At 43.3% G+C, this 22006-nt stretch overlaps 1 protein-coding gene across 2 annotated transcripts in view; it reads left to right on the plus strand.

Annotated features, from left to right (window-relative positions):
* The window catches only part of COL27A1 (collagen type XXVII alpha 1 chain), a 290091-nt gene that overhangs the window by 139276 nt on the left and 128809 nt on the right, over nt 1–22006 (plus strand). For both annotated transcript variants that reach the window (XM_063432553.1, XM_063432552.1), the window contains exons 20-24: nt 14902–14955; nt 15255–15308; nt 16085–16129; nt 18792–18845; nt 21248–21292. In XM_063432553.1, the coding sequence (XP_063288623.1) occupies nt 14902–14955; nt 15255–15308; nt 16085–16129; nt 18792–18845; nt 21248–21292 (252 nt within the window). The remainder of the gene's footprint in view (nt 1–14901; nt 14956–15254; nt 15309–16084; nt 16130–18791; nt 18846–21247; nt 21293–22006) is intronic.

A 22006-nucleotide genomic window follows, 5' to 3' on the forward strand; every position in this document is an offset into this window, starting at 1 on the left:
TGATCCATTCATTGCCTCTCTATTACAGTCAGTCTACTCGTAATGATCTATTCTTTGCCTCTCTATTACAGTCAGTCTACTCGTAATGATCCATTCTTTGCCTCTCTATTACAGTCAGTCTACTCGTAATGATCCATTCATTGCCTCTCTATTACAGTCAGTCTACTCGTAATGATCCATTCTTTGCCTCTCTATTACAGTCAATCTACTCGTAATGATCCATTCTTTGCCTCTCTATTACAGTCAGTCTACTCGTAATGATCCATTCATTGCCTCTCTATTACAGTCAGTCTACTCGTAATGATCCATTCATTGCCTCTCTATTACACTCAGTCTACTCGCACGGATCCATTCATTGCCTCTCTATAACAGTCAGTCTACTCGTAATGATCCATTCATTGCCTCTCTATTACAGTCAGTCTACTCGTAATCATCCATTCATTGCCTCTCTATTACAGTCAGTCTACTCGTAATCATCCATTCATTGCCTCTCTATTACAGTCAGTCTACTCATAATGATCCATTCATTGCCTCTCTATTACAATCAGTCTACTCGTAATGATCCATTCTTTGCCTCTCTATTACAGTCAGTCTACTCGTAAGGATCCATTCATTGACTCTCTATTACAGTCAGTCTACTCGTAATGATCCATTCTTTGCCTCTCTATTACAGTCAGTCTACTCGTAATGATCCATTCATTGCCTCTCTATTACAGTCAGTCTACTCGTAATGATCCATTCATTGCCTCTCTATTACAGTCAGTCTACTCGTAATGATCCATTCATTGCCTCTCTATTACAGTCAGTCTACTCGTAATGATCCATTCATTGCCTCTCTATTACAGTCAGTCTACTCGTAATGATCCATTCTTTTCCTCTCTATTACAGTCAGTCTACTCGTAATGATCCATTCATTGCCTCTCTATTACAGTCAGTCTACTCGTAATGATCCATTCTTTGCCTCTCTATTACAGTCAGTCTACTCGTAATGATCCATTCATTGCCTCTCTATTACAGTCAGTCTACTCGTAATGATCCATTCTTTGCCTCTCTATTACAGTCAGTCTACTCGTAATGATCCATTCTTTGCCTCTCTATTACAGTCAGTCCATTCATTGCCTCTCTATTACAGTCAGTCTACTCGTAATGATCCATTCATTGCCTCTCTATTACAGTCAGTCTACTCGTAATGATCCATTCATTGCCTCTCTATTACAGTCAGTCTACTCATAATGATCCATTCATTACCTCTCTATTACAGTCAGTCTACTCGTAATGATCCATTCATTGCCTCTCTATTACACTCAGTCTACTCGCACGGATCCATTCATTGCCTCTCTATTACAGTCAGTCTACTCGTAATGATCCATTCATTGCCTCTCTATTACAGTCAGTCTACTCGCAAGGATCCATTCATTGCCTCTCTATTACAGTCAGTCTACTCCTAATGATCCATTCTTTGCCTCTCTATTACAGTCAGTCTACTCGTAATGATCCATTCTTTGCCTCTCTATTACAGTCAGTCTACTCGTAATGATCCATTCATTGCCTCTCTATTACAGTCAGTCTACTCGTAATGATCCATTCATTGCCTCTCTATTACAATCAGTCTACTCGTAATGATCCATTCTTTGCCTCTCTATTACAGTCAGTCTACTCATAATGATCCATTCATTACCTCTCTATTACAGTCAGTCTACTCCTAATGATCCATTCATTGCCTCTCTATTACAGTCAGTCTACTCATAATGATCCATTCATTGCCTCTCTATTACAGTCAGTCTACTCGCAATGATCCATTCTTTGCCTCTCTATTACAGTCAGTCTACTCGTAATGATCCATTCATTACCTCTCTATTACAGTCAGTCTACTCGTAATGATCCATTCATTGCCTCTCTATTACAGTCAGTCTACTCGTAAAGATCCATTCATTGCCTCTCTATTACAGTCAGTCTACTCGCAAGGATCCATTCATTGCCTCTCTATTACAGTCAGTCTACTCGTAATGATCCATTCTTTGCCTCTCTATTACAGTCAGTCTACTCGTAATGATCCATTCTTTGCCTCTCTATTACAGTCAGTCTACTCGTAATGATCCATTCATTGCCTCTCTATTACAGTCAGTCTACGCGTAATGATCCATTCTTTGCCTCTCTATTACAGTCAGTCTACTCATAATGATCCATTCATTACCGCTCTATTACAGTCAGTCTACTCGTAATGATCCATTCTTTGCCTCTCTATTACGGTCAGTCTACTCGTAATGATCCATTCTTTGCCTCTCTATTACAGTCAGTCTACTCGTAATGATCCATTCTTTGCCTCTCTATTACGGTCAGTCTACTCGTAATGATCCATTCTTTGCCTCTCTATTACAGTCAGTCTACTCGTAATGATCCATTCTTTGCCTCTCTATTACAGTCAGTCTACTCGTAATGATCCATTCTTTGCCTCTCTATTACAGTCAGTCTACTCGTAATGATCCATTCATTGCCTCTCTATTACAGTCAGTCTACTCGTAATGATCCATTCATTGCCTCTCTATTACAGTCAGTCTACTCGTAATGATCCATTCATTGCCTCTCTATTACACTCAGTCTACTCGCAAGGATCCATTCATTGCCTCTCTATTACACTCAGTCTACTCGTAATGATCCATTCATTGCCTCTCTATTACAGTCAGTCTACTCGTAATGATCCATTCCTTACCTCTCTATTACAATCAGTCTACTCGTAATGATCCATTCGTTGCCTTTCTATTACAGTCAGTCTACTCGTAATGATCCATTCTTTGCCTCTCTATTACAGTCAGTCTACTCGTAATGATCCATTCATTGCCTCTCTATTACAGTCAGTCTACTCGTAATGATCCATTCTTTGCCTCTCTATTACAGTCAGTCTACTCGTAATGGTCCATTCATTGCCTTTCTATTACAGTCAGTCTACTCGTAATGATCCATTCATTTTCTCTCTATTACAGTCAGTCTACTCGTAATGATCCATTCATTACCTCTCTATTACAGTCAGTCTAATCGTAATGATCCATTCATTACCTCTCTATTACAGTCAGTCTACTTGTAATGATCCATTCATTACCTCTCTATTACAGTCAGTCTACTCGTAATGATCCATTTGTTGCCTCTCTATTACAGTCAGTCTACTCGTAATGATCCATTCATTGCCTCTCTATTACAGTCAGTCTACTCGTAATGATCCATTCATTGCCTTTCTATTACAGTCAGTCTACTCGTAATGATCCATTCATTTTCTCTCTATTACAGTCAGTCTACTCGTAATGATCCATTCATTACCTCTCTATTACAGTCAGTCTAATCGTAATGATCCATTCATTACCTCTCTATTACAGTCAGTCTACTTGTAATGATCCATTCATTACCTCTCTATTACAGTCAGTCTACTCGTAATGATCCATTTGTTGCCTCTCTATTACAGTCAGTCTACTCGTAATGATCCATTCATTGCCTCTCTATTACAGTCAGTCTACTCGTAATGATCCATTCTTTGCCTCTCTATTACAGTCAGTCTACTCGAAATGATCCATTCATTGCCTCTCTATTACAGTCAGTCTACTCGTAATGATCCATTCATTGCCTCTCTATTACAGTCAGTCTACTCGTAATGATCCATTCATTGCCTCTCTATTACAGTCAGTCTACTCGTAATGATCCATTCATTGCCTCTCTATTACAGTCAGTCTACTCGTAATGATCCATTCGTTGCCTCTCTATTACAGTCAGTCTACTCGTAATGATCCATTCTTTGCCTCTCTATTACAGTCAGTCTACTCGAAATGATCCATTCATTGCCTCTCTATTACAGTCAGTCTACTCGTAATGATCCATTCTTTGCCTCTCTATTACAGTCAGTCTACTCGAAATGATCCATTCATTGCCTCTCTATTACAGTCAGTCTTCTCGTAATGATCCATTCTTTGCCTCTCTATTACAGTCAGTCTACACGTAATGATCCATTCATTACCTCTCTATTACAGTCAGTCTACTCGTAATGATCCATTCATTGCCTCTGTATTACAGTCAGTCTACTCGTAATGATCCATTCTTTGCCTCTCTATTACAGTCAGTCTACTCGTAATGATCCATTCATTACCTCTCTATTACAGTACGTCTACTCGTAATGATCCATTCATTGCCTCTCTATTACAGTCAGTCTACTCGTAATGATCCATTCATTGCCTCTCTATTACAGTCAGTCTACTCGTAATGATCCATTCGTTGCCTCTCTATTACAGTCAGTCTACTCGTAATGATCCATTCTTTGCCTCTCTATTACAGTCAGTCTACTCGAAATGATCCATTCATTGCCTCTCTATTACAGTCAGTCTTCTCGTAATGATCCATTCTTTGCCTCTCTATTACAGTCAGTCTACTCGTAATGATCCATTCATTACCTCTCTATTACAGTCAGTCTACTCGTAATGATCCATTCATTGCCTCTGTATTACAGTCAGTCTACTCGTAATGATCCATTCTTTGCCTCTCTATTACAGTCAGTCTACTCGTAATGGTCCATTCATTGCCTCTCTATTACAGTCAGTCTACTCGTAATGATCCATTCATTGCCTCTCTATTACAGTCAGTCTACTCGTAATGATCCATTCATTGCCTCTCTATTACAGTCAGTCTACTCGTAATGATCCATTCATTGCCTCTCTATTACAGTCAGTCTACTCGTAACGATCCATTCTTTGCCTCTCTATTACAGTCAGTCTACTCGCAATGATCCATTCATTGCCTCTCTATTACAGTCAGTCTACTCGCAATGATCCATTCATTGCCTCTCTATTACAGTCAGTCTACTCGTAATGATCCATTCTTTGCCTCTCTATTACAGTCAGTCTACTCATAATGATCCATTCATTACCTCTCTATTACACTCAGTCTACTCGCAAGGATCCATTCATTGCCTCTCTATTACAGTCAGTCTACTCATAATGATCCATTCTTTGCCTCTCTATTACAGTCAGTCTACTCGTAATGATCCATTCATTGCCTCTCTATTACAGTCAGTCTACTCGTAATGATCCATTCATTGCCTCTCTATTACACTCAGTCTACTCGCAAGGATCCATTCATTGCCTCTCTATTACAGTCAGTCTACTCTTAATGATCCATTCATTGCCTCTCTATTACAGTCGGTCTACTCGTAATGATCCATTCTTTGCCTCTCTATTACAGTCAGTCTACTCGTAATGATCCATTCATTGCCTCTCTATTAAGTCAGTCTACTCGTAATGATCCATCATTGCCTCTCTATTACAGTCAGTCTACTCGTAATGATCCATTCATTGCCTCTCTATTACAGTCAGTCTACTCGTAATGATCCATTCATTACCTCTCTATTACAGTCAGTCTACTCGTAATGATCCATTCTTTGCCTCTCTATTACAGTCAGTCTACTTGTAATGATCCATTCATTACCTCTCTATTACAGTCAGTCTACTCGTAATGATCCATTCTTTGCCTCTCTATTACAGTCAGTCTACTCGTAATGATCCATTCTTTGCCTCTCTATTACAGTCAGTCTACTCGCAAGGATCCATTCTTTGCCTCTCTATTACAGTCAGTCTACTCGCAAGGATCCATTCATTACCTCTCTATTACAGTCAGTCTACTCGCAAGGATCCATTCGTTGGGAATGTAATACATGCACCCTGTAAACTCTGAGAATATCATCTTAAAGTCTTTTTTTTTTTTAATTCTTTATTTGTCAGGTCATGCACATACTGGGTACAAAAGTGAGCACATTGCTCATGTTGACATATACATAGGGAAACATATTCAATCGATTTTGCTTAGTCTCTGAGAAGGTCTAGTAGAGATGCCGAGTTAGCCATGCACATTCTATAAGTCGGTTACATATACACAGAGGGGCGGCCACACAGGGATGCCAAGATGGTCACATATTCATTGTAAGCTGTCTATTTACATTCACTAGGGTGGTTACAGAAAGCCGTCACAATGGTTATATACAGGTATCATTATGTTTGTGTACCAGAGCCACAGCCTCCATGCGTGGACATCCAGGCTGCCACACAGAGACATCAAAGAAGGCCATGCACAGCCGCCAAGACGGCCACGCACAGCCGGCCACTCGTTCCCACCCCGACACCCACCAGAGGCACCCCCCAGGATATACACATTCAGTTCTTCTGGTTGCTGTTGGTGGTGCTTTCGCCAGTACCTGGCCATTGTATCTCATCGTAGTGTACTAGTGTCGTTCCCTATCCGTAGTTTGTACTTTTAGTACCAATGCCTCGATCGAGAGTGCTGAGGTTGAGGCATGAGTTTTCCTTTATTTTTGTAGAGGTGAAAAGCAGTATGAGGTAGTGAAAGACAAGGAGAGAGAAAGAAAGAGAGGTTGGGGATGGGGAGAATCATGAGGAGGAGGAGGAGCGGGACGGACTTACTCTTTGCAGTTGGAGTCTTAGCTATCCGTCTGTAAATGCGTGTAATGCTCTTGCATGTGTGTGCGAGTCGGTGTTGTGTCGTCTAATGGTCGGTATAGTCTTCCCAGGGTTCCCATGTTTTGAGAAAGGAGGGGTACGTGTCTCTGAGTTGAGCTGTGAGTTTGTCCATGATGTGCGCTTCTGTTATGTTGCTAGTAACTCTGTCCATTGGGGGTAAGTCGGCGTGCAACCACGTCTGTGCCATGGCTCGTCTGGCAGCCAAGTTTATTTTATTGAAGAGTTTTTGTTCCCTGTGTGTCAGAGCATCTAGTGGTTTCGCAATTAAGAACGCACCGGGGTCCGGTTGTATGTGTTTGTGTAGTACTTCTGTTTGTAGTTTGGCTATCTCGCTCCAGAAGGCGCTCGCTTTTGGGCATGTCCACCACATGTGGAAGTATGTCCCCTTGTCCCCGCATCCCCTCCAGCATATGTCTGTGGTTGTTTTACCCATTCTGCAGAGTTTGACTGGGGTGGTGTACCACCTCATCAGGGTTTTGTAGCATTGTTCCTGGTGTAGGACGCAAATGGATGCCTTTTCTGCCGCCTCCCACACGTCCTGCCATTCCCCGCTCTCAAGGGGATGTTGTAGATCTGCCTCCCATTGTGCCACATATGTGGGTGTCTGTGTGTTTTTTGTTGGTGCGCTTAACTGTGTGTAGAGGAGGGTGATGAGGCCGGTACGTGGTCCCCCGGTTGTGCACAATGTTTCGTAGAAGGTGAATTTGGCCTGAGCTGCTGTGCGTATCTGCGATTGTCCCGCAAAGTCACGCAGTTGCATATAGCGAAAGTAGTCTTTTGTGGTCAGTGGGGCTAATGCTTTGAGGTCGTCAAATGTTTTGATGTGGTTCCCCTGGTAAAGTTGGTGATAACGCTGTATGTCCGTATTTTCAATGTTGCGGAAATCCCTCGCCACTAGTCCTGGCGGGAATGCTTTATTACGGAGGTATGGGGTTAATGGTGACACTTGGTGTGTTAGGGCATATTTATGTGCTGTTAAGTCTCAGATCCTGATTGAGTTCAGGATGGCTGGGCAACTCGTTCGAAGTTCTGGTCTGTCGGGTCGTGGTATCTAGATCCAGAACTGCGGGAGGTCGGAGCTCATTAGCAGGGTCTCTAAGTCGACCCATCTATGGGCGTCTGGTGGTGAATGCCATTCGATGATTTGTGCAAGCTGTGCTGAAAGGTAGTAGAGGTAGAGGTTTGGGAGCCCCAATCCCCCCTTGCTCTTCGGAGTATACAATGTCTGTCTGTCTATCCTGTGCCTCTTGTGCGCCCAGATAAAGTTGTCTATGGATGTTTGTAGTGTTTTGAGATCTCCCTTAGTTACTTTGACTGGTAGTGCTTGGAAAAGGAACAGGAGGCGAGGGAGAAGGTTCATCTTAACGCTATGGAGCCTCCCTATCCAAGAGATGGGTTTTTCATGCCATTTATCAAGGTCTTTTATTAGGGTGGTCATAAGTCTCTGATGGTTTTCCGCGTAGAGGTCGTTGGGGTCGGCGGTTAGTTTTACACCTAGGTACTTGATTGGTCGGGAGCTTATGTGTAGGTTCGTGGCTTGTTGCAGCCGAGTCACTTCCGTCTCTGTCAGACCCAGTGGCATGCCCACTGACTTGTCCAGATCTTATAGCCGGAGACCATTCGGTACTCTTCCAGGAGGGTGATGAGGTTAGGTACTGAGTGTGTTGGGTCGGTGAGGGTGAGCAATATATCATCCGCGTAAGCAGAGACCACAAAGTCTGTCTGCGCTATTGTCATGCCCGTTATGTGGGGGTGGGCTCTTATGCGTTGTAGTAGTGGTTCAAGGGCTATTATAAATAGGAGGGGCGAGAGGGGACAACCCTGGCGTGTTCCGTTCGTCAAAGTAAATGGGCGTGCTGTAGCGCCTTGGATAAGGGTTTGCGCTCTGGTGTTGAAGTACAGGGCCTTCACAGCCGTTATGAAAAGGTCTGGTAGTTGTAGTTTACGCAAGACCGCGAACATGTAGTGCCACTGGATTCTGTCGAACGCCTTCTCCGCATCCAGGGAGAGGATCAGAGAAGGCGTTCGAGTCCTCCCGGCCCACCACATGAGGTCGGTGGCCCTCCTCGTGTTTTCATAGAGCTGTCTGGTGGGGACGAAGCCCACCTGATCAGCGTGTATGCATTTGGTAAGGAGGGGGTTTAATCTGTTTGCAAGCACCATGGCATAGACTTTCATGTCATAGTTTATGAGGGAGATGGGACGATAGTTGGTGACTTGTGTGGCATCCCTCCCTGGCTTGGGGAGGAGTGTTATATTCGCGGTCGCCATGTCTGGGTTGGGGGCCGCCCCCCCAGTCCACTGTGTGTACATCTTGGTTAAGTAGGGTGTTAATTTGTCCTTGAAGGCCCTGTAGTAGGCGTCGTCAAAGCCATCGGGGCCCGGGGCTTTGTTCCCCTTGAGCTCTGCGATTGCTCTATCTACCTCTTCCGCGTCTATGGGCTCTCCCAGGGGTGCCACTAGGTCGGCCCCCATCTGTGGGAGCTGGGTTTCAGCGAGGAAGGATGTCACCGTTGCTGCGTATGTTGCATTATCTCCTGCTAGTGTGGGGGAGTGGTTATATACGGACTCGAAATAGTTTGTGAATTCCTCATTTATCTCTTTAGGGGTTGTGAGGACCTGTCCATGTTTGTTTCTTATAGCTGTTATTAAGGTGTTGGCGGTTCTGGGTCTAAGGGCTCTCACAAGGAGGGTGTCCATTTTGTTAGACTTTTCATAGAAAAGTCTTTTAGTCCTGAGGAGGTCTTTAGCAACGTCATCTGTCATGAGTTCTCTGAGAGATCTTCTTGTGTTTGTCAATGCTCTAGTCGTGGCCGGGGTGGCCGTTTGCTTATGTTGTAAGTCTAGCTTGTGTAGTTGAGTTTGCAGGTCTACTAACCTCTTGTGTTTTTTTTGTTTTTGTCGTGTCGCTATCTTTATTAGGAGACCTCGGATTACTGTTTTATGGGCCGCCCAGAGGGTGGTTGGGGATATATCAGGGGTGTCGTTGGTTTGGAAGTAGAGGTCTATTTCTTTTTGGAGGTCCTCTTTGATGTGTGGATCCCGGAGGAGGGAGGCATTCAGTCTCCATTTCCAGGGGGTGTGGTTGCTTGGGGTTTTTAGAGTAAGAGCAATGTCTGCATGTTCAGACCATGATATGGGGTTAATCTCGGTGGTCTTGAGCCAATGCATACCGAGTTTGTTTGTGAGGAACAGGTCTATGCGTGAATAAGTGGTATGTGCCGCGGAAAAGAACGTGTAATCCCGTTCTCCTGGGTGCTGGAGTCTCCAGGGATCCAGCAGGCCTGTGCTCTGGATAAACTGGTGTAGGAGTTTATCTTGCGCTCCCCTGTTATGCGAACGGGGGAGGCGTGTGCTTCCACTACGTTCAGAAGCGGGACAGGGTGTGGCATTGAGGTCGAGTATCCCCCTTGGGATTCCTGTATGAATGCGATGTCTGCTTGTTGTCTGCGTAGTTCCCTGAGAAGTAGCCTGCGTTTGTTAGGAGCGTTAAGTCCGTTAACATTTAGTGAGGTCAGTTTGAGGTCCATTTTTTGTCAGTGTGTGTCGTAAAAGTGTACTCACTCTGTGCCTGGTTGCTTACTGTAGGTCCGAGGCTCGTCCGTCTGTGTCCGTGTTATCTTTGTCTTTTCAGGTGTTGTAGCTCCTCCGCAGGGGAGATGGTGGGGGAAGGGGGGGGGGGGGAGAAAGAGGAAAGCAAGAGAGTAGTAGGAAGAAAAAAGATGAAGAGAAGGGGTAGTAGACGATAGGTTGTCTGCTACCTAAGAGAAAGCAATATACAATTTAGTCTTGATCTGTGCGTTTCCCGTTCACAATTCTAAAATACAACCCCCCAAGTGGTGGGTCGGTATAACAATGTATAATTGCGATACTGTAACAATATAATAATATAACAATTCCGGGTCTTACCAGTCGCCAGGAGCTATGGGGGTGTGCATCCACCGCGCTGAGGGATTCGCCTCAGGCGGGGTGGAGGCCCAGCCGCCCAGCACCCTGACGAGGCTCCCATTTATATCAAATACAACCTTAGATAGTAGGGTTAACATGCTGTAGTTGGTGGGCAGGGTAGGACCGGGGTAGGCATAGGGCCTTTCGTTATCATTCGAGGTTTTAGTATAGAGTTTTTAGGTGGTTGGTGTTATGTATGCTTGTTGTTATTTTTTTATTTTTTATTATTATTATTTATTTATTTATTATTATTTTTTTTATTTTATTTTTTTTTATATATATCTATATATGTTTTTTCAATAATTTTTTTTTTTTGGGGTATGCTTGTGCTGGTTCTCCCATATCATGTCCGTGAGACTCCGCTGTCCAAGGGCTGTGGTTAGGCAATTGTGACTAGTTTGCCCCCCGCAGGGTGGGCGCCCAGGCCGCTCCCTGCGCTGGTATGGCAAGCAGGCCAGTGGGCGTCCCCCTATGCTGGTGGCTTATTGCCACGTGTTTGGGCCATAGGGGATCCCATATAACCCCCTGTCCGTACGTTAGGTGGGCTGGTGCTTATATGGGTAGCCAGGGCCCCTGAGGCACAGCTCGTCTCCCCCCCCCCGCCCGCAGTAACAAAGTACAAATTACACCCTTACTATCTTGTGTCCCGAACATAATGAGCTATCTTAAGTGCAATAACAATATGACAATGTAAAACTTAGGGTTATCAGCTGAAGCTTGTGTGTTTCATGTATCCCCATTTTGTCCTTCTCATCTGGAGTCCCCTGTGCTGGGGTGGCGGGAGCCGCCAGCTCCCCACGCTTCTGGTAGCAGGGTTAGTCTCTCCATGTTGCTTGTGGGGATGTGGAGGTCCGCAGGAGCCGTGATGTCAACGCTCTTCAGGAATGCATGTACGTCCATAGAGGGTAGGAGGACGGCGGGCTTCGCGCCATGAAATGCAATTATCTTAAATGGATATCCCCATGCGAACCGGATTCCCTTTGCTCTGAGGAGGTCTGTGATCGGTTTCCATTCTCGCCTTCGCTGTAACGTGGCCGGCGCTATGTCCTGGTATAGCTGCAGCTCTACTTTGTTCCATTTGTATATTTGCGTTCTGTTGCGTTTCAGTATGGCTTCTTTTTCAATTTATATTTTTTATTGAGTTATCATGAATAAAGCATAACTTTTACAGTTCATGTATAGTTAACATAAGTAAAGCAGGCATAAACTATAACAGTGTTTATACAATAATGAGCCTTTGTGTACTCTTAACTACTACTGTCAAATGGCATATAGTGAGGGGTATCGCTATAGTGCTCTAACTTTGGCTGTTAGTCCCTGATAGACCGAGTTTCAACCTGGCCCTGGTTCGTACTAGTCTCTGACTCTGGGGCTGGGTGAGACCCTGCTTGGGAATGGGGGTGCGAGATGTAGTCCCTGGATCAACGCCGGGGGGTATTCCCCCCTAGTGGCCTGGTCAGCCTCTGTGCCGTGTTGGTGTCGGTCGCTTTTCCGCCGGTTCGGTGTTGCTTGGAGGGTGTGCTTGTCAGAGTTTGAGGATGCATGTCTAAGTGTTTGTATAGCTCTTCGGGGTCATCTGCCGATGTCAATATATGGATCGTATCACCGATCGTTACCTCCAGGGTCCCTTCAACTCCCCAGCGATATTTTATGGAGCAGTCTCTTAGTTTCTTTGCTACCGGTACTAGTTTACGTTTTTCCACTAGCACAGGGAACGGGATGTCGCCATAAACTGCCACTTTGCTTCCCTCAAAGGTTATGTTCCCTTGTGTTCTAGAGAGGGTCATGATTGCGTTCCTGATCGCTACATCACGCGTTACCGCGATGACATCTCTGGTGGTTCCCTCTGGTGCTGCTGGGGATTTCCTGACTCTGAACGCCGAAGTGATTAGTGGTAGGGTATACCCCTCTCTGATGCCTAGCGTGTCTGAGGCATTGTGTGTATTGTAGCAGCTTCTCTGTGGCAATCTCCTCTGGGATTCCCCTGAGACGTATATTTCTTCGCCTGTGGCGCGTTTCCAGCATTGTTACTGTACGGTTCAACCTCTGCACCTGCGAGACCAGTCCCTCCATTTGTGACCTGGTCTCCTGCAACTGACTGTCCCTGGTCGTTTCGTTTGCCTCCATAGCTCTGACTTTATTGTGCACTATCCCCACCTCTGCCTGTACCTCTTGCAGGTCTTTTTTCCATACCTTTCTGAGGTCCAGCAGGAGTTTCTTTATGTCCCCTTTTCGTGGCGGGGGCTGAGTCCTCGTCTGACTCAGATGAGTTGGACTCCCTGCCCGACTGTGGTGTGAGGGGTTCTTCCTCCTCGGGAGAGTCGTCCGACATCTCCTGTTCCGAAGTGGCTTCCGGCGCCATCTTTGTTGGCGGTCGCGGCACCGGCCTTTCAAAGGAGAGACGGATATCGGGTAGGCGACGTACCTCCGGGCGTTGAACCTTTTTATTTTTTCGCCCCATATCTTCCCAAGGTGGGGAGTGAGATTTATGATCCGTTAGGTCTCTGTTTTGTGGCAGCCAAAGTCTGCTAAATTTTCCTTAGCACGGAACCTCAAACAGAGACGTCCGCTCAGTCTCTCAGTCGGCCACGCCCCTCAGTATGGCTTCTTTTGTTTGGAAATAGTGCCACTTCATGATCACATCTCTGGGCGGGCTGTTGTTGGGGCCCTTGGCCCGGAGGGCTCTGTGGACTCTGTCCACTAGCCAGAGATGATCTGGTATGTCAGGCAGACCTTGGCGGAGGCAGTGTATAAGGGTAGTCTCCAGTTCAGCATCTGGTACAGACTCAGGCCGCGGACGCGTAAGTTATTGCGGCACGCTCTGTTAGAGATATCTTCTATCTCGAGTTCCATGTCTGTGATTCGCTGTTTCATGGCGTTGGAGGCTACTGTGGAGCCATTGTGCGCTGTAACTATGCGGTCCATGCGTTGCTCTATGGCCGTGGTGCGGACCCCAATGGCAGCGATTTCGGCCTTTACTTCTACCGCCGTGCGTGCGATCTTTGCTGCTAGATACCCCTTTACCTCTGCCAGGGATTGTAGGATGGCAGCGTTGGAGGCTTCTGGGGGGGCATCCGACCATGCGGGCGGGCTCTCGTCTCCTCTCTGAGATGCAGCCTGGTCTCTGTGTGAGCATTTCTGCTACTGATACCGCCTCTCTGCGGCTGTGTTTGCCGGTTTTGCGGCTGGACATCCGCGGGTACGGGGGTGCACCTCCTCGGGCTGAGTCAGGATCGGGTTTTTTATAGCGGTAAGTTGATGTTGCAGCGGGTTACAGGGCGGTATTGGGAGTCTCGGGTGCGGAGCTCCTTCTCTAGGCGGCCATCTCGTTCAGCGCTCAAACCACGCCCTCCTTAAAGTCTTTTTTGTTGTGGTTTTAATACCTTTCTTGCTTTCATATATAGTATGCCCATTGTGTTTTCTCCACTGGCACTTAGAACCATTCATGTGAACTTAAGTCATTGATACACTGACACACAGGAACTATTTATTGATTTTTCTACTTGCATCCAGTCAGGTGAAGTAGATGCAGTGTGCTCTCACCTGCATGTCCCATAATTAATATAAACTTTAATTTAAAAAATTATAATTTTTTATGCACAGATATAACAATCACAAAGCCCTAAGTTTGAGCAAGTTTGTGAAATTGTTTCAAGTAATGCAGACTCAACTCTGTTGATCCCCCAGTGAGTTATGCAGCTGTCCAAACTCTTCTAAATACCATATTACCTTTGTACAGACTTTACTTTGAATGCTGCAAGTTACTGCCAGGTTCATAGAACTGTATAGGTTCTAGGTGAACTCTACAGCACTCCAAAGATTTTATCCTAAGCTCTAGAACTCACTCTAAGGCCTAGAACCCACCGGTGAGTTTGAGTTACTGAGTTCAGATGAAATTTAGAAGTATTTAATTGAAACCGTGTATGCATATATTTTTTGGGGTGTGATGTTTTCAGTAGTTATATCAACTTCTAGCACCGGTATTAACATTTTCATAAGCAATCTAGGTCTCTCTAGAATAACATTGGAACTTTTTTTCTCTTCGTAAAGCAAAGTATTGGAAAATATACTCGTCCCATTCAAAAAGAACTGTGTTTGTTAATGTATTCATTTATTAGTCCTTTGCTAGCTGACGTTCTAAGAATTTAATCTGTTTTATTATGTGAAGCATACTCACTGTTTTTGCAAACGCTTTAAATTTATATGCACAGATGGTCGTATATTTTGTACACTGTCCATATTTCAGCAAGCACAGCGATTCTCGGCTGGGAAAAGTGTGACTGCAGATTAATGCAAACTAGTGATCAGTTTAGAGACACTAGGCCTTTCAGCCCTTGCCATGAGCTGTTGTAGTTGGAGCACAGGACTATATAAATAGCTAATCTTGGAGCTGCGCTGTATCCTCTACATCCACGTTACAGGTGTTTGTTTCTTGTTTTCATTTTAGGGTTTTCCAGGGGACATTGGACCTCCAGGACAAAACGGACCGGAAGGCTTAAAGGTGAGATGTCTGTAGGTGTCATACCTTACCTTGTACTTTTAGTAGTCAGTTAAAAATGAATTAGTAAAACTCCAAGCCAGAGCGAGAATCTTGGAGATTGTACTGGCAGAGTCTGCTCCTCTCCTGTTTGGATTGAGGCTTCTCCAAAATTCTCTCGTCCTTGAAATTGTTGTTGGACATCTTCCCGTGGCGATGTCGCGCTGCCGTTCCAACCCTTCTCTCTGCATTTGAAAGCATCCTTAGAGATTTGCCTTGGTTTTTTTTATTAGAACTTCATTCTTTTTTGCTCGTGTTTGCAGGGAAAGCCAGGAGCCAGAGGATTCCCAGGGCCCAGAGGACAACCCGGGCACGAGGTGAGTAATCTACTGTAGAACGGTTACTGTAACTCAAAGCCACGTGACTGGCGTGATATATCGGACAGAAATAATGTCTCATCTGTGTTCTGATACTCTGAAACACATTGCTTTCTGTTTGTATCACACTTGCAAATGGTCAGCTTTTTGGGGGGAATTTACTGTACAAATGTTGGATAAATATATGTTCTCAAGTCTTCACTTTTATTTCCCCTGCCACTAACTGTGGTCACTGATAGAATACCATTAATTACCCTGTCCAAGATTGCAGAACAACTTCAATCATGTATGGACAAGCAATTTAAGACTGTTGGTTCTGTTGACGGCAATTAATCTACAGGTGGTTGAGAAGACCCTATCTGTCTGTGACAATTTGTAGAAGCCATTACTAGCAATGTTTGGCATTCCCTTGATACCTTAGAAAATTCTGTTGAATATAGTTTAAGTAATAGGTGCTTGTAAGTATTAAGATGATTTATACTAAAAAAAGATCACCGATAGAGGAGAAGGGAAAATGGTGGAGTATGAATTAAAGCATACAAGTGACTTATAATGTAAAACAGCATGCTTATGTCAAATTTATTTTTTGTGCATCTTTATTTTTTTGTACTTTACTTCTTGCAGAATTCTGTAGTTGTGTATGTTGTTTTATGGTACGTTGATTTCAAATATGTAGTTGGGTTTGCAGTCCCTGTGCCTCCGTGCAAGCAAAACACACTTTGCTGTACGCTGTATTGCTTAAGTACAATTGTCAATTATTATTCTTTATCTTATAGGGAGATGAAGGACCGATTGGGCCACCGGGAGCTCCTGGCTTGGAGGTAAGAATTAGGAATGTTTTTTCATTAAATACTCAATTTTGTTTTTTACCCTTTTTATGTTTTCTTTTTGACACTGGCAGGAAATGAAGCATTTCCTGCTAAACATTTACGTAGCCCAATGTCGAACAGCAGTAACACCTAAAATAAGTTTTACTAGCCAGATTGAATTCTGTCCATTCTGATAAATGGCTCCGGAATAGAAGCCTCATTGTGCAGGTGAATGATCGCTGTCATTTTATTTAAGAATCCTATTAATTATGCTGTGTAAGACAGGCACTTGTAAAGATAGACATTATGTATTGCCTGCTGACAAAATTAATGCTTTGTCTCCTGTTGGCTGGCTAAAATGTACGTTTGCTCTCTCTGGTAACAGCCAGGAAGATGTTCCACAGCTAGCCAAAGCAGTTTTTAAATGGTCTCTATAAGGAAAATTTACAAAATCCGTGTATAGTTAGAGTTAGAGTAAAATAGCTTACCTTGCATAACCCCTTATGGACCGGTAGTTAAGTAAATACTTGTATATCATATCATACATGGTACCTCATTGTTATTAAGGGAATTTATATGCATACACAGATCAGCCACAACATTAAAACCATCTGCCCAATATTATGAAGGTCCCCTTTGTGCTGCCAAAACAGCTCTGAGTCAAGGCATGGACTCCACAAGATTTCTAAATGTGCCCCGTGGTATCTGGCACTTAGACATTAGCAGCAGGTCCTTTAAGTCCTCCAAGTTGTGAGGTGGAGCCTCCATGGTTTGGATTTGTTGTTCCAGCACATACCACAGATGCTCAATCTTATTAAGGAAACACCTTGAACTCTTTGTTCCTCAAACTATATCTGAACAAATGTTGCTGTGTGACAGGGTGCATTATCCTGTTGAAAGGCCACTGACATCTAGAAACATAATTGCCATGAAGGGGTGTATGTGATCTGCAACAATCTCTAGGTGGGTGGTATGTGTCAAAGTAACATCCACCTGAATACCAGGACCCAAGGTTTCTTAATAGAACATTGTCCAGAGCATAACAATACCTCCTCCAGCCTGTCTTCTTGCATCCTGCTGCCACCTCTTCCCCAAGGTAAATGACGCACAGACCCAGACACCCTCCTGATATAAAAGAAAATGTGATTCATCAGACCAGCCAATCTTCTTCTTCTATTGCTCTATGGTCCAATTCTGACACTCGTGTCCCCATTGAAGTGCTTTTGGCGTGGACACAGTCCATCATGGGCACTCGGTCTGTGTATATGCAGCCCTATATGCAGCAAACTGCAAGGTACTGTGTGTACTGACACATTTGTATCATGGCCAGCATTAAGTTTTAAAGCAATTTGAGCTACAGTAGCTCTTTTATGTGATCGGACTAGATGGGCTAGCCTTCGCTTCCCACTTTCATCAATGAACCTTGGTACCCATGGATACCTGTTGTCCTTCCTTGTACCACTTTTGGTAGGTACTAACCACTGCATACTGAGAACATCCCACAGGACTTGCCATTTTGGAGATGCTCTGAAACAGCCGTCTAGTCCCCATTTGGCCCTTCTCAAAGTCCCTGAGATCTTTTCTCTTTCCCATTTTTCCTGCTTCTAACACATGAAATTCAAGAACTGACTTTTCACTTGCTTCCTAGTTTATTCCATCCCTTCACAGGTGCCATTGTAATAATGCATGTTATTAAATTCACCTGTCAGTGGTTTTAATGTCGTGGCTGACTATATTGACTGTATAGAAGAGTGCTGAAGGTTAGGTGAAAATGATCTTCCATTTCCAGGTTGCTGTGCAGATAAGTAAAATTACAGAACATTACTTGCAAAAAGAAAGAGGATTTTTTTACATATTGTCTTAATGTATTTTTGCAATGCATTAAAAAAAAAAAAAAAAAAAAAAAAGAATAGGGGTCCTATTTAATATTTATGAGAAGAATATTTAAGTGAATTAATGGTTATGTAAACCCAGAAGTGTACCTACATTAAAACCAATTGTAGCAGGCAGTTAGGATAACCTTCTATGGGGTCTTACCAGATAATGATGGAGAGAGACCATGCACACATGTCATATATTCTTTAAGAAAGGCTCCAAGCACCATAGCCATATCTACTTCTTTAATTTGTTTTTAAAAATGCTGGATGTAACTGCACAGTTGCAGACATCTCTCCATTTTTAACTCCACCAACTGCTCCATTATATCTCAGAAGGTTGACTATTCTTTCCCTGCTTGCACATGTACTTGTATGGAGTTTGCAGCAACCCGTATGACCTCCCCAATACCTTTAACTGGCTCTATTGTAACATCCTAAGAGTGAGCTGATGTTGAAATAAATTGAGTTATTTTGTTCGTTAATAAAGACACACAGTGCATTGGTTCCATTCATGGTTTATCATGAAGTGCTTACATGCTTAGATTTACTTACTAAGATAATAGAAGTAGGGTGATTGGCTGAGATTTTTCAGCCATTTTTGTGTCTCGCGAGACCTCACTGCAGTATCTGAAATTGCTGAAACTTCAAATGATTCTTCAATAGTTTCTATAAAAAATAGTCCTTTGCTCGTATTAGAGCCACTGCGTGGTCCCAAAAATGTCATAGTCACTCATAGGTAGATCTGCAACCATTTCATTTTAGTAGATAAGCTTCTCAGTGATGAATCTCTGTTCTAGGGGCTTCCTGGTTGGAAGGGGTTACCTGGTTTTATTGGAGGTGACGGTCTGAAGGTAAGCGTTCATCATTTACATGAAACAACAGATTTTTTTGAATTATTGCAATTATTCTAGGGAATAAACTCTTTCATGTAACGCAAGCATGTCAAACTCAAAGGCTAACATGGGCCAAATAAACAAGGTTGAAGTTGATGTGGGCTGCAAAAAAAACTAAAACTTCAGTTTTTATAGAATCATAGGTTTATTTAGAAAAGTACAGTATAAAAAAAGGTTGCCTAACTGACACTGGACATCCACACACTCGTAGGGCTTCAAAGTAAACAAAAGAACAAATTTATTCTACGGAGACTTGCATTTGCATATAACCAATGTTTAAGTCCAACTACCTTGACATATTAAGAAATGTTTGGTAATGGGATTGAAATGGTGAATGTAGGCTGTTGCACAGCTGTAAAAAACAAATGATTTTGAAGTTTTAGGAGTGTGTTCTTCACTTTGGCTGAGATCATCAAACTTGATGATCTCAGCCAATCCAATGCTTTCCCATAGGAAAGCATTGTGATGCTATTGTGCATGTGTGGTAAAACGCTGCACAGCCAATCAGCCTCTCCATGGGGAGCGTTCAGCTCCACCATGCATACCCAATCTAATACACTGCCCCCTTACCACATTATAATACACTGCCCACAAATCCAATACACTGCCAACAAATCCAAAACACTTCCCCGCCCTCCCTCCACTCTAACACACTGCCCTTCCTCCCAACACTCTAATTTAATACACTGCCCTCCCTCACCCAGTTTCATATACTGCCCTCCCCCCAATTTAAAACACTGCCCACCCTCCAACCACACTAATACACTGCCTCCCCCTCCCACCACCTTAACACACTGTATCACTCCCTCCCTCAATTTAATACCCTGCCCCCTCCCTCCTCAATTTAGTACATTGGCCCTCTCCCTCCCTCCCTCCCTCACTGCCTATAATACAGTGCTCCCTCCCTAAAACTAATACACTGCCCCCTCCCTCCCTCAAATTAATACACTGCCCCCCCTCCTCAATTTAGCACACTTAAGATGAGCTGCCAGTCCTCCAGCTCCAATATCTTTCCTGTCTTGCGGCTGGTCACAGCCCCAACACAAAGTGGCCCCAGGGCAGGTGGGCCGCAAACATATCCATTGTGGGCCGCAAGTCTGACATGCTTGATGTAACAGAATATAGATCTTGAACTTTAAAAACATTGTCATGTTTGTGTATTAATTTTTGTATCGTCTCCGGCAAGAGTGATGTTTAAGTTTTCAACTCCCCCTCAAGTTTTCAACTCCCCCCAGCAACAACCACAGTACACATCAGCCCCAATGCATACTATAAAACCAGAAGAAATTACTATTGGAGTAACTAAATGACCTCCATTTGTTTAAATATACATAGGGATTTAGGAGAGAGCGCGCAGGTAACTTTTTTCTTTGGAAAACCGATTTTTGACCATTTTCTCTTGGCTTGTGTATGAAATGTAACAAAGCATTTATTTTCTTTGGATCTGATTGTTAGCCCTGGACGTTTTTTCTGCTTTTGCAGACCTGGCAACAGAAATGCCACAAACTGACTCAGTTTTTTTTTTTTACACATCCTATTTCCATATGTGCTACATGTAAAATCCTAAGGAAGGCTTCCAACCCACGCTCCCCTAGCATAAATACATCAAAGACCTTGGTACACAGTCTAAGGATCAGAAAGTAAGCCTCAATTAAGGAGTCAGTGGGCTGTATGTTTAAAATAACTCTTCTCATCATTTAATTTAATTAAATGTATTTCAAGGGCGTATTGTGCAGTTTATATTGTATATTTGCATGGGATTCCATATTGTCATTCTCGTAAAATTGTTTGTTGTAGAATACATTTCTGCTGTACAAAAAGTAGTTAGGTTTCAATTAACCATTTGTTCAGCCAGACGTAGGCCCTAATACTGTGGGATTCTCGCTTTTTCCCAGCTGAATAAAAAGATTTTATTGTTTGTGCGCATTAGACCTCCCCATAGGAAAGCATTATTTAATGCTTTCCTATGGGGAAAATCTGACGCTGGAGGTCCGTGAAGGCAGACTTAGAGCTTCTCTGGAACTGCAATGTTTAACATTGCAGCACTAAGTGCAAAAGGGACACTGCACCCAGACTTCTTCAATGAGCTGAAGTGGTCTGGGTGCCTACAGTGTCCCTTTAAAGAGACTACACTAAAGGAAGTTTAAACATTAGATCTCTTTACACAGGAAATGTGTAGGGAGACTCTGTAGGTCACATGCTGGAGGTGTGGCTAGAAATGCATAAACAAAGTGAATTAACTCCTAAATTACAGAGAATTGAGCAGTTGGACTACAGGGGCATAATCTATACACCAAGACTTCTTCATTAAGCTAAGGTTGTTTTCGTGAACCTCACAGTGTTTATTGCATCTTTTTCAGGGTGAACCAGGAGACACCGGAAAGGCTGGGAAGATTGGCGAACAGGTACTGTGATTGAAGGCAGTTACCTAGGGCCTTTCCTTGGCAGCAATGGTTTCGTGTCACCATTTCGTACTTATAGCTCAAATACAGTTAAATCCTAAGTGTGGTTTACTGTGGCTCATTGATAACATATTGATCTAGAACTAGAACTAGTATAGAACCAGTTCTAGAGCATTTTGATTATCTAGTGATCCACAGCCTACAACTACGACTAGTGTAGAACGTAGAATTAGTTCTAGAACATGTATGAACAATGCTTTTCTAGTTGTTTTTAAAATACATGTAAATGATGTTAATTTGATGTAAAGTAAATTCTACAGATTTAAATATATAGAAAATAACTATTTATGTTAGAAAGGCAAACTTTAAAATATTTTAAGGAGTAGAGATGGGTTTTAAAGGGGATTGGTCAATTCCCTAGAAATTACGTTGTTGAATAAAGCATTGAAAAGTTCCCATAACTTGTATTCACTTTTCTCATGGACTGCCCCATTTTCTTTTAAATGTATTTTAAAGATTTATTAAATAACATGGTAATCCAGCTCAGCCCTGGCATACTCAGGGCACACATTTCACAGGAGAAGGAAATAGCAACTGTCCTATTATTGCTATCAATGTCGACTGACAGGTACAGAAGCAGAGCCAGGATGAAAGTGCATATATCACATGTGCATGACCTAAACCCAGTATCTGTTTAAACCATGTATTTTACACAAT

Source organism: Pelobates fuscus, chromosome 9 (assembly GCF_036172605.1).
Source record: "Pelobates fuscus isolate aPelFus1 chromosome 9, aPelFus1.pri, whole genome shotgun sequence".
Classification (NCBI taxonomy): Eukaryota; Metazoa; Chordata; class Amphibia; order Anura; family Pelobatidae; genus Pelobates; species Pelobates fuscus.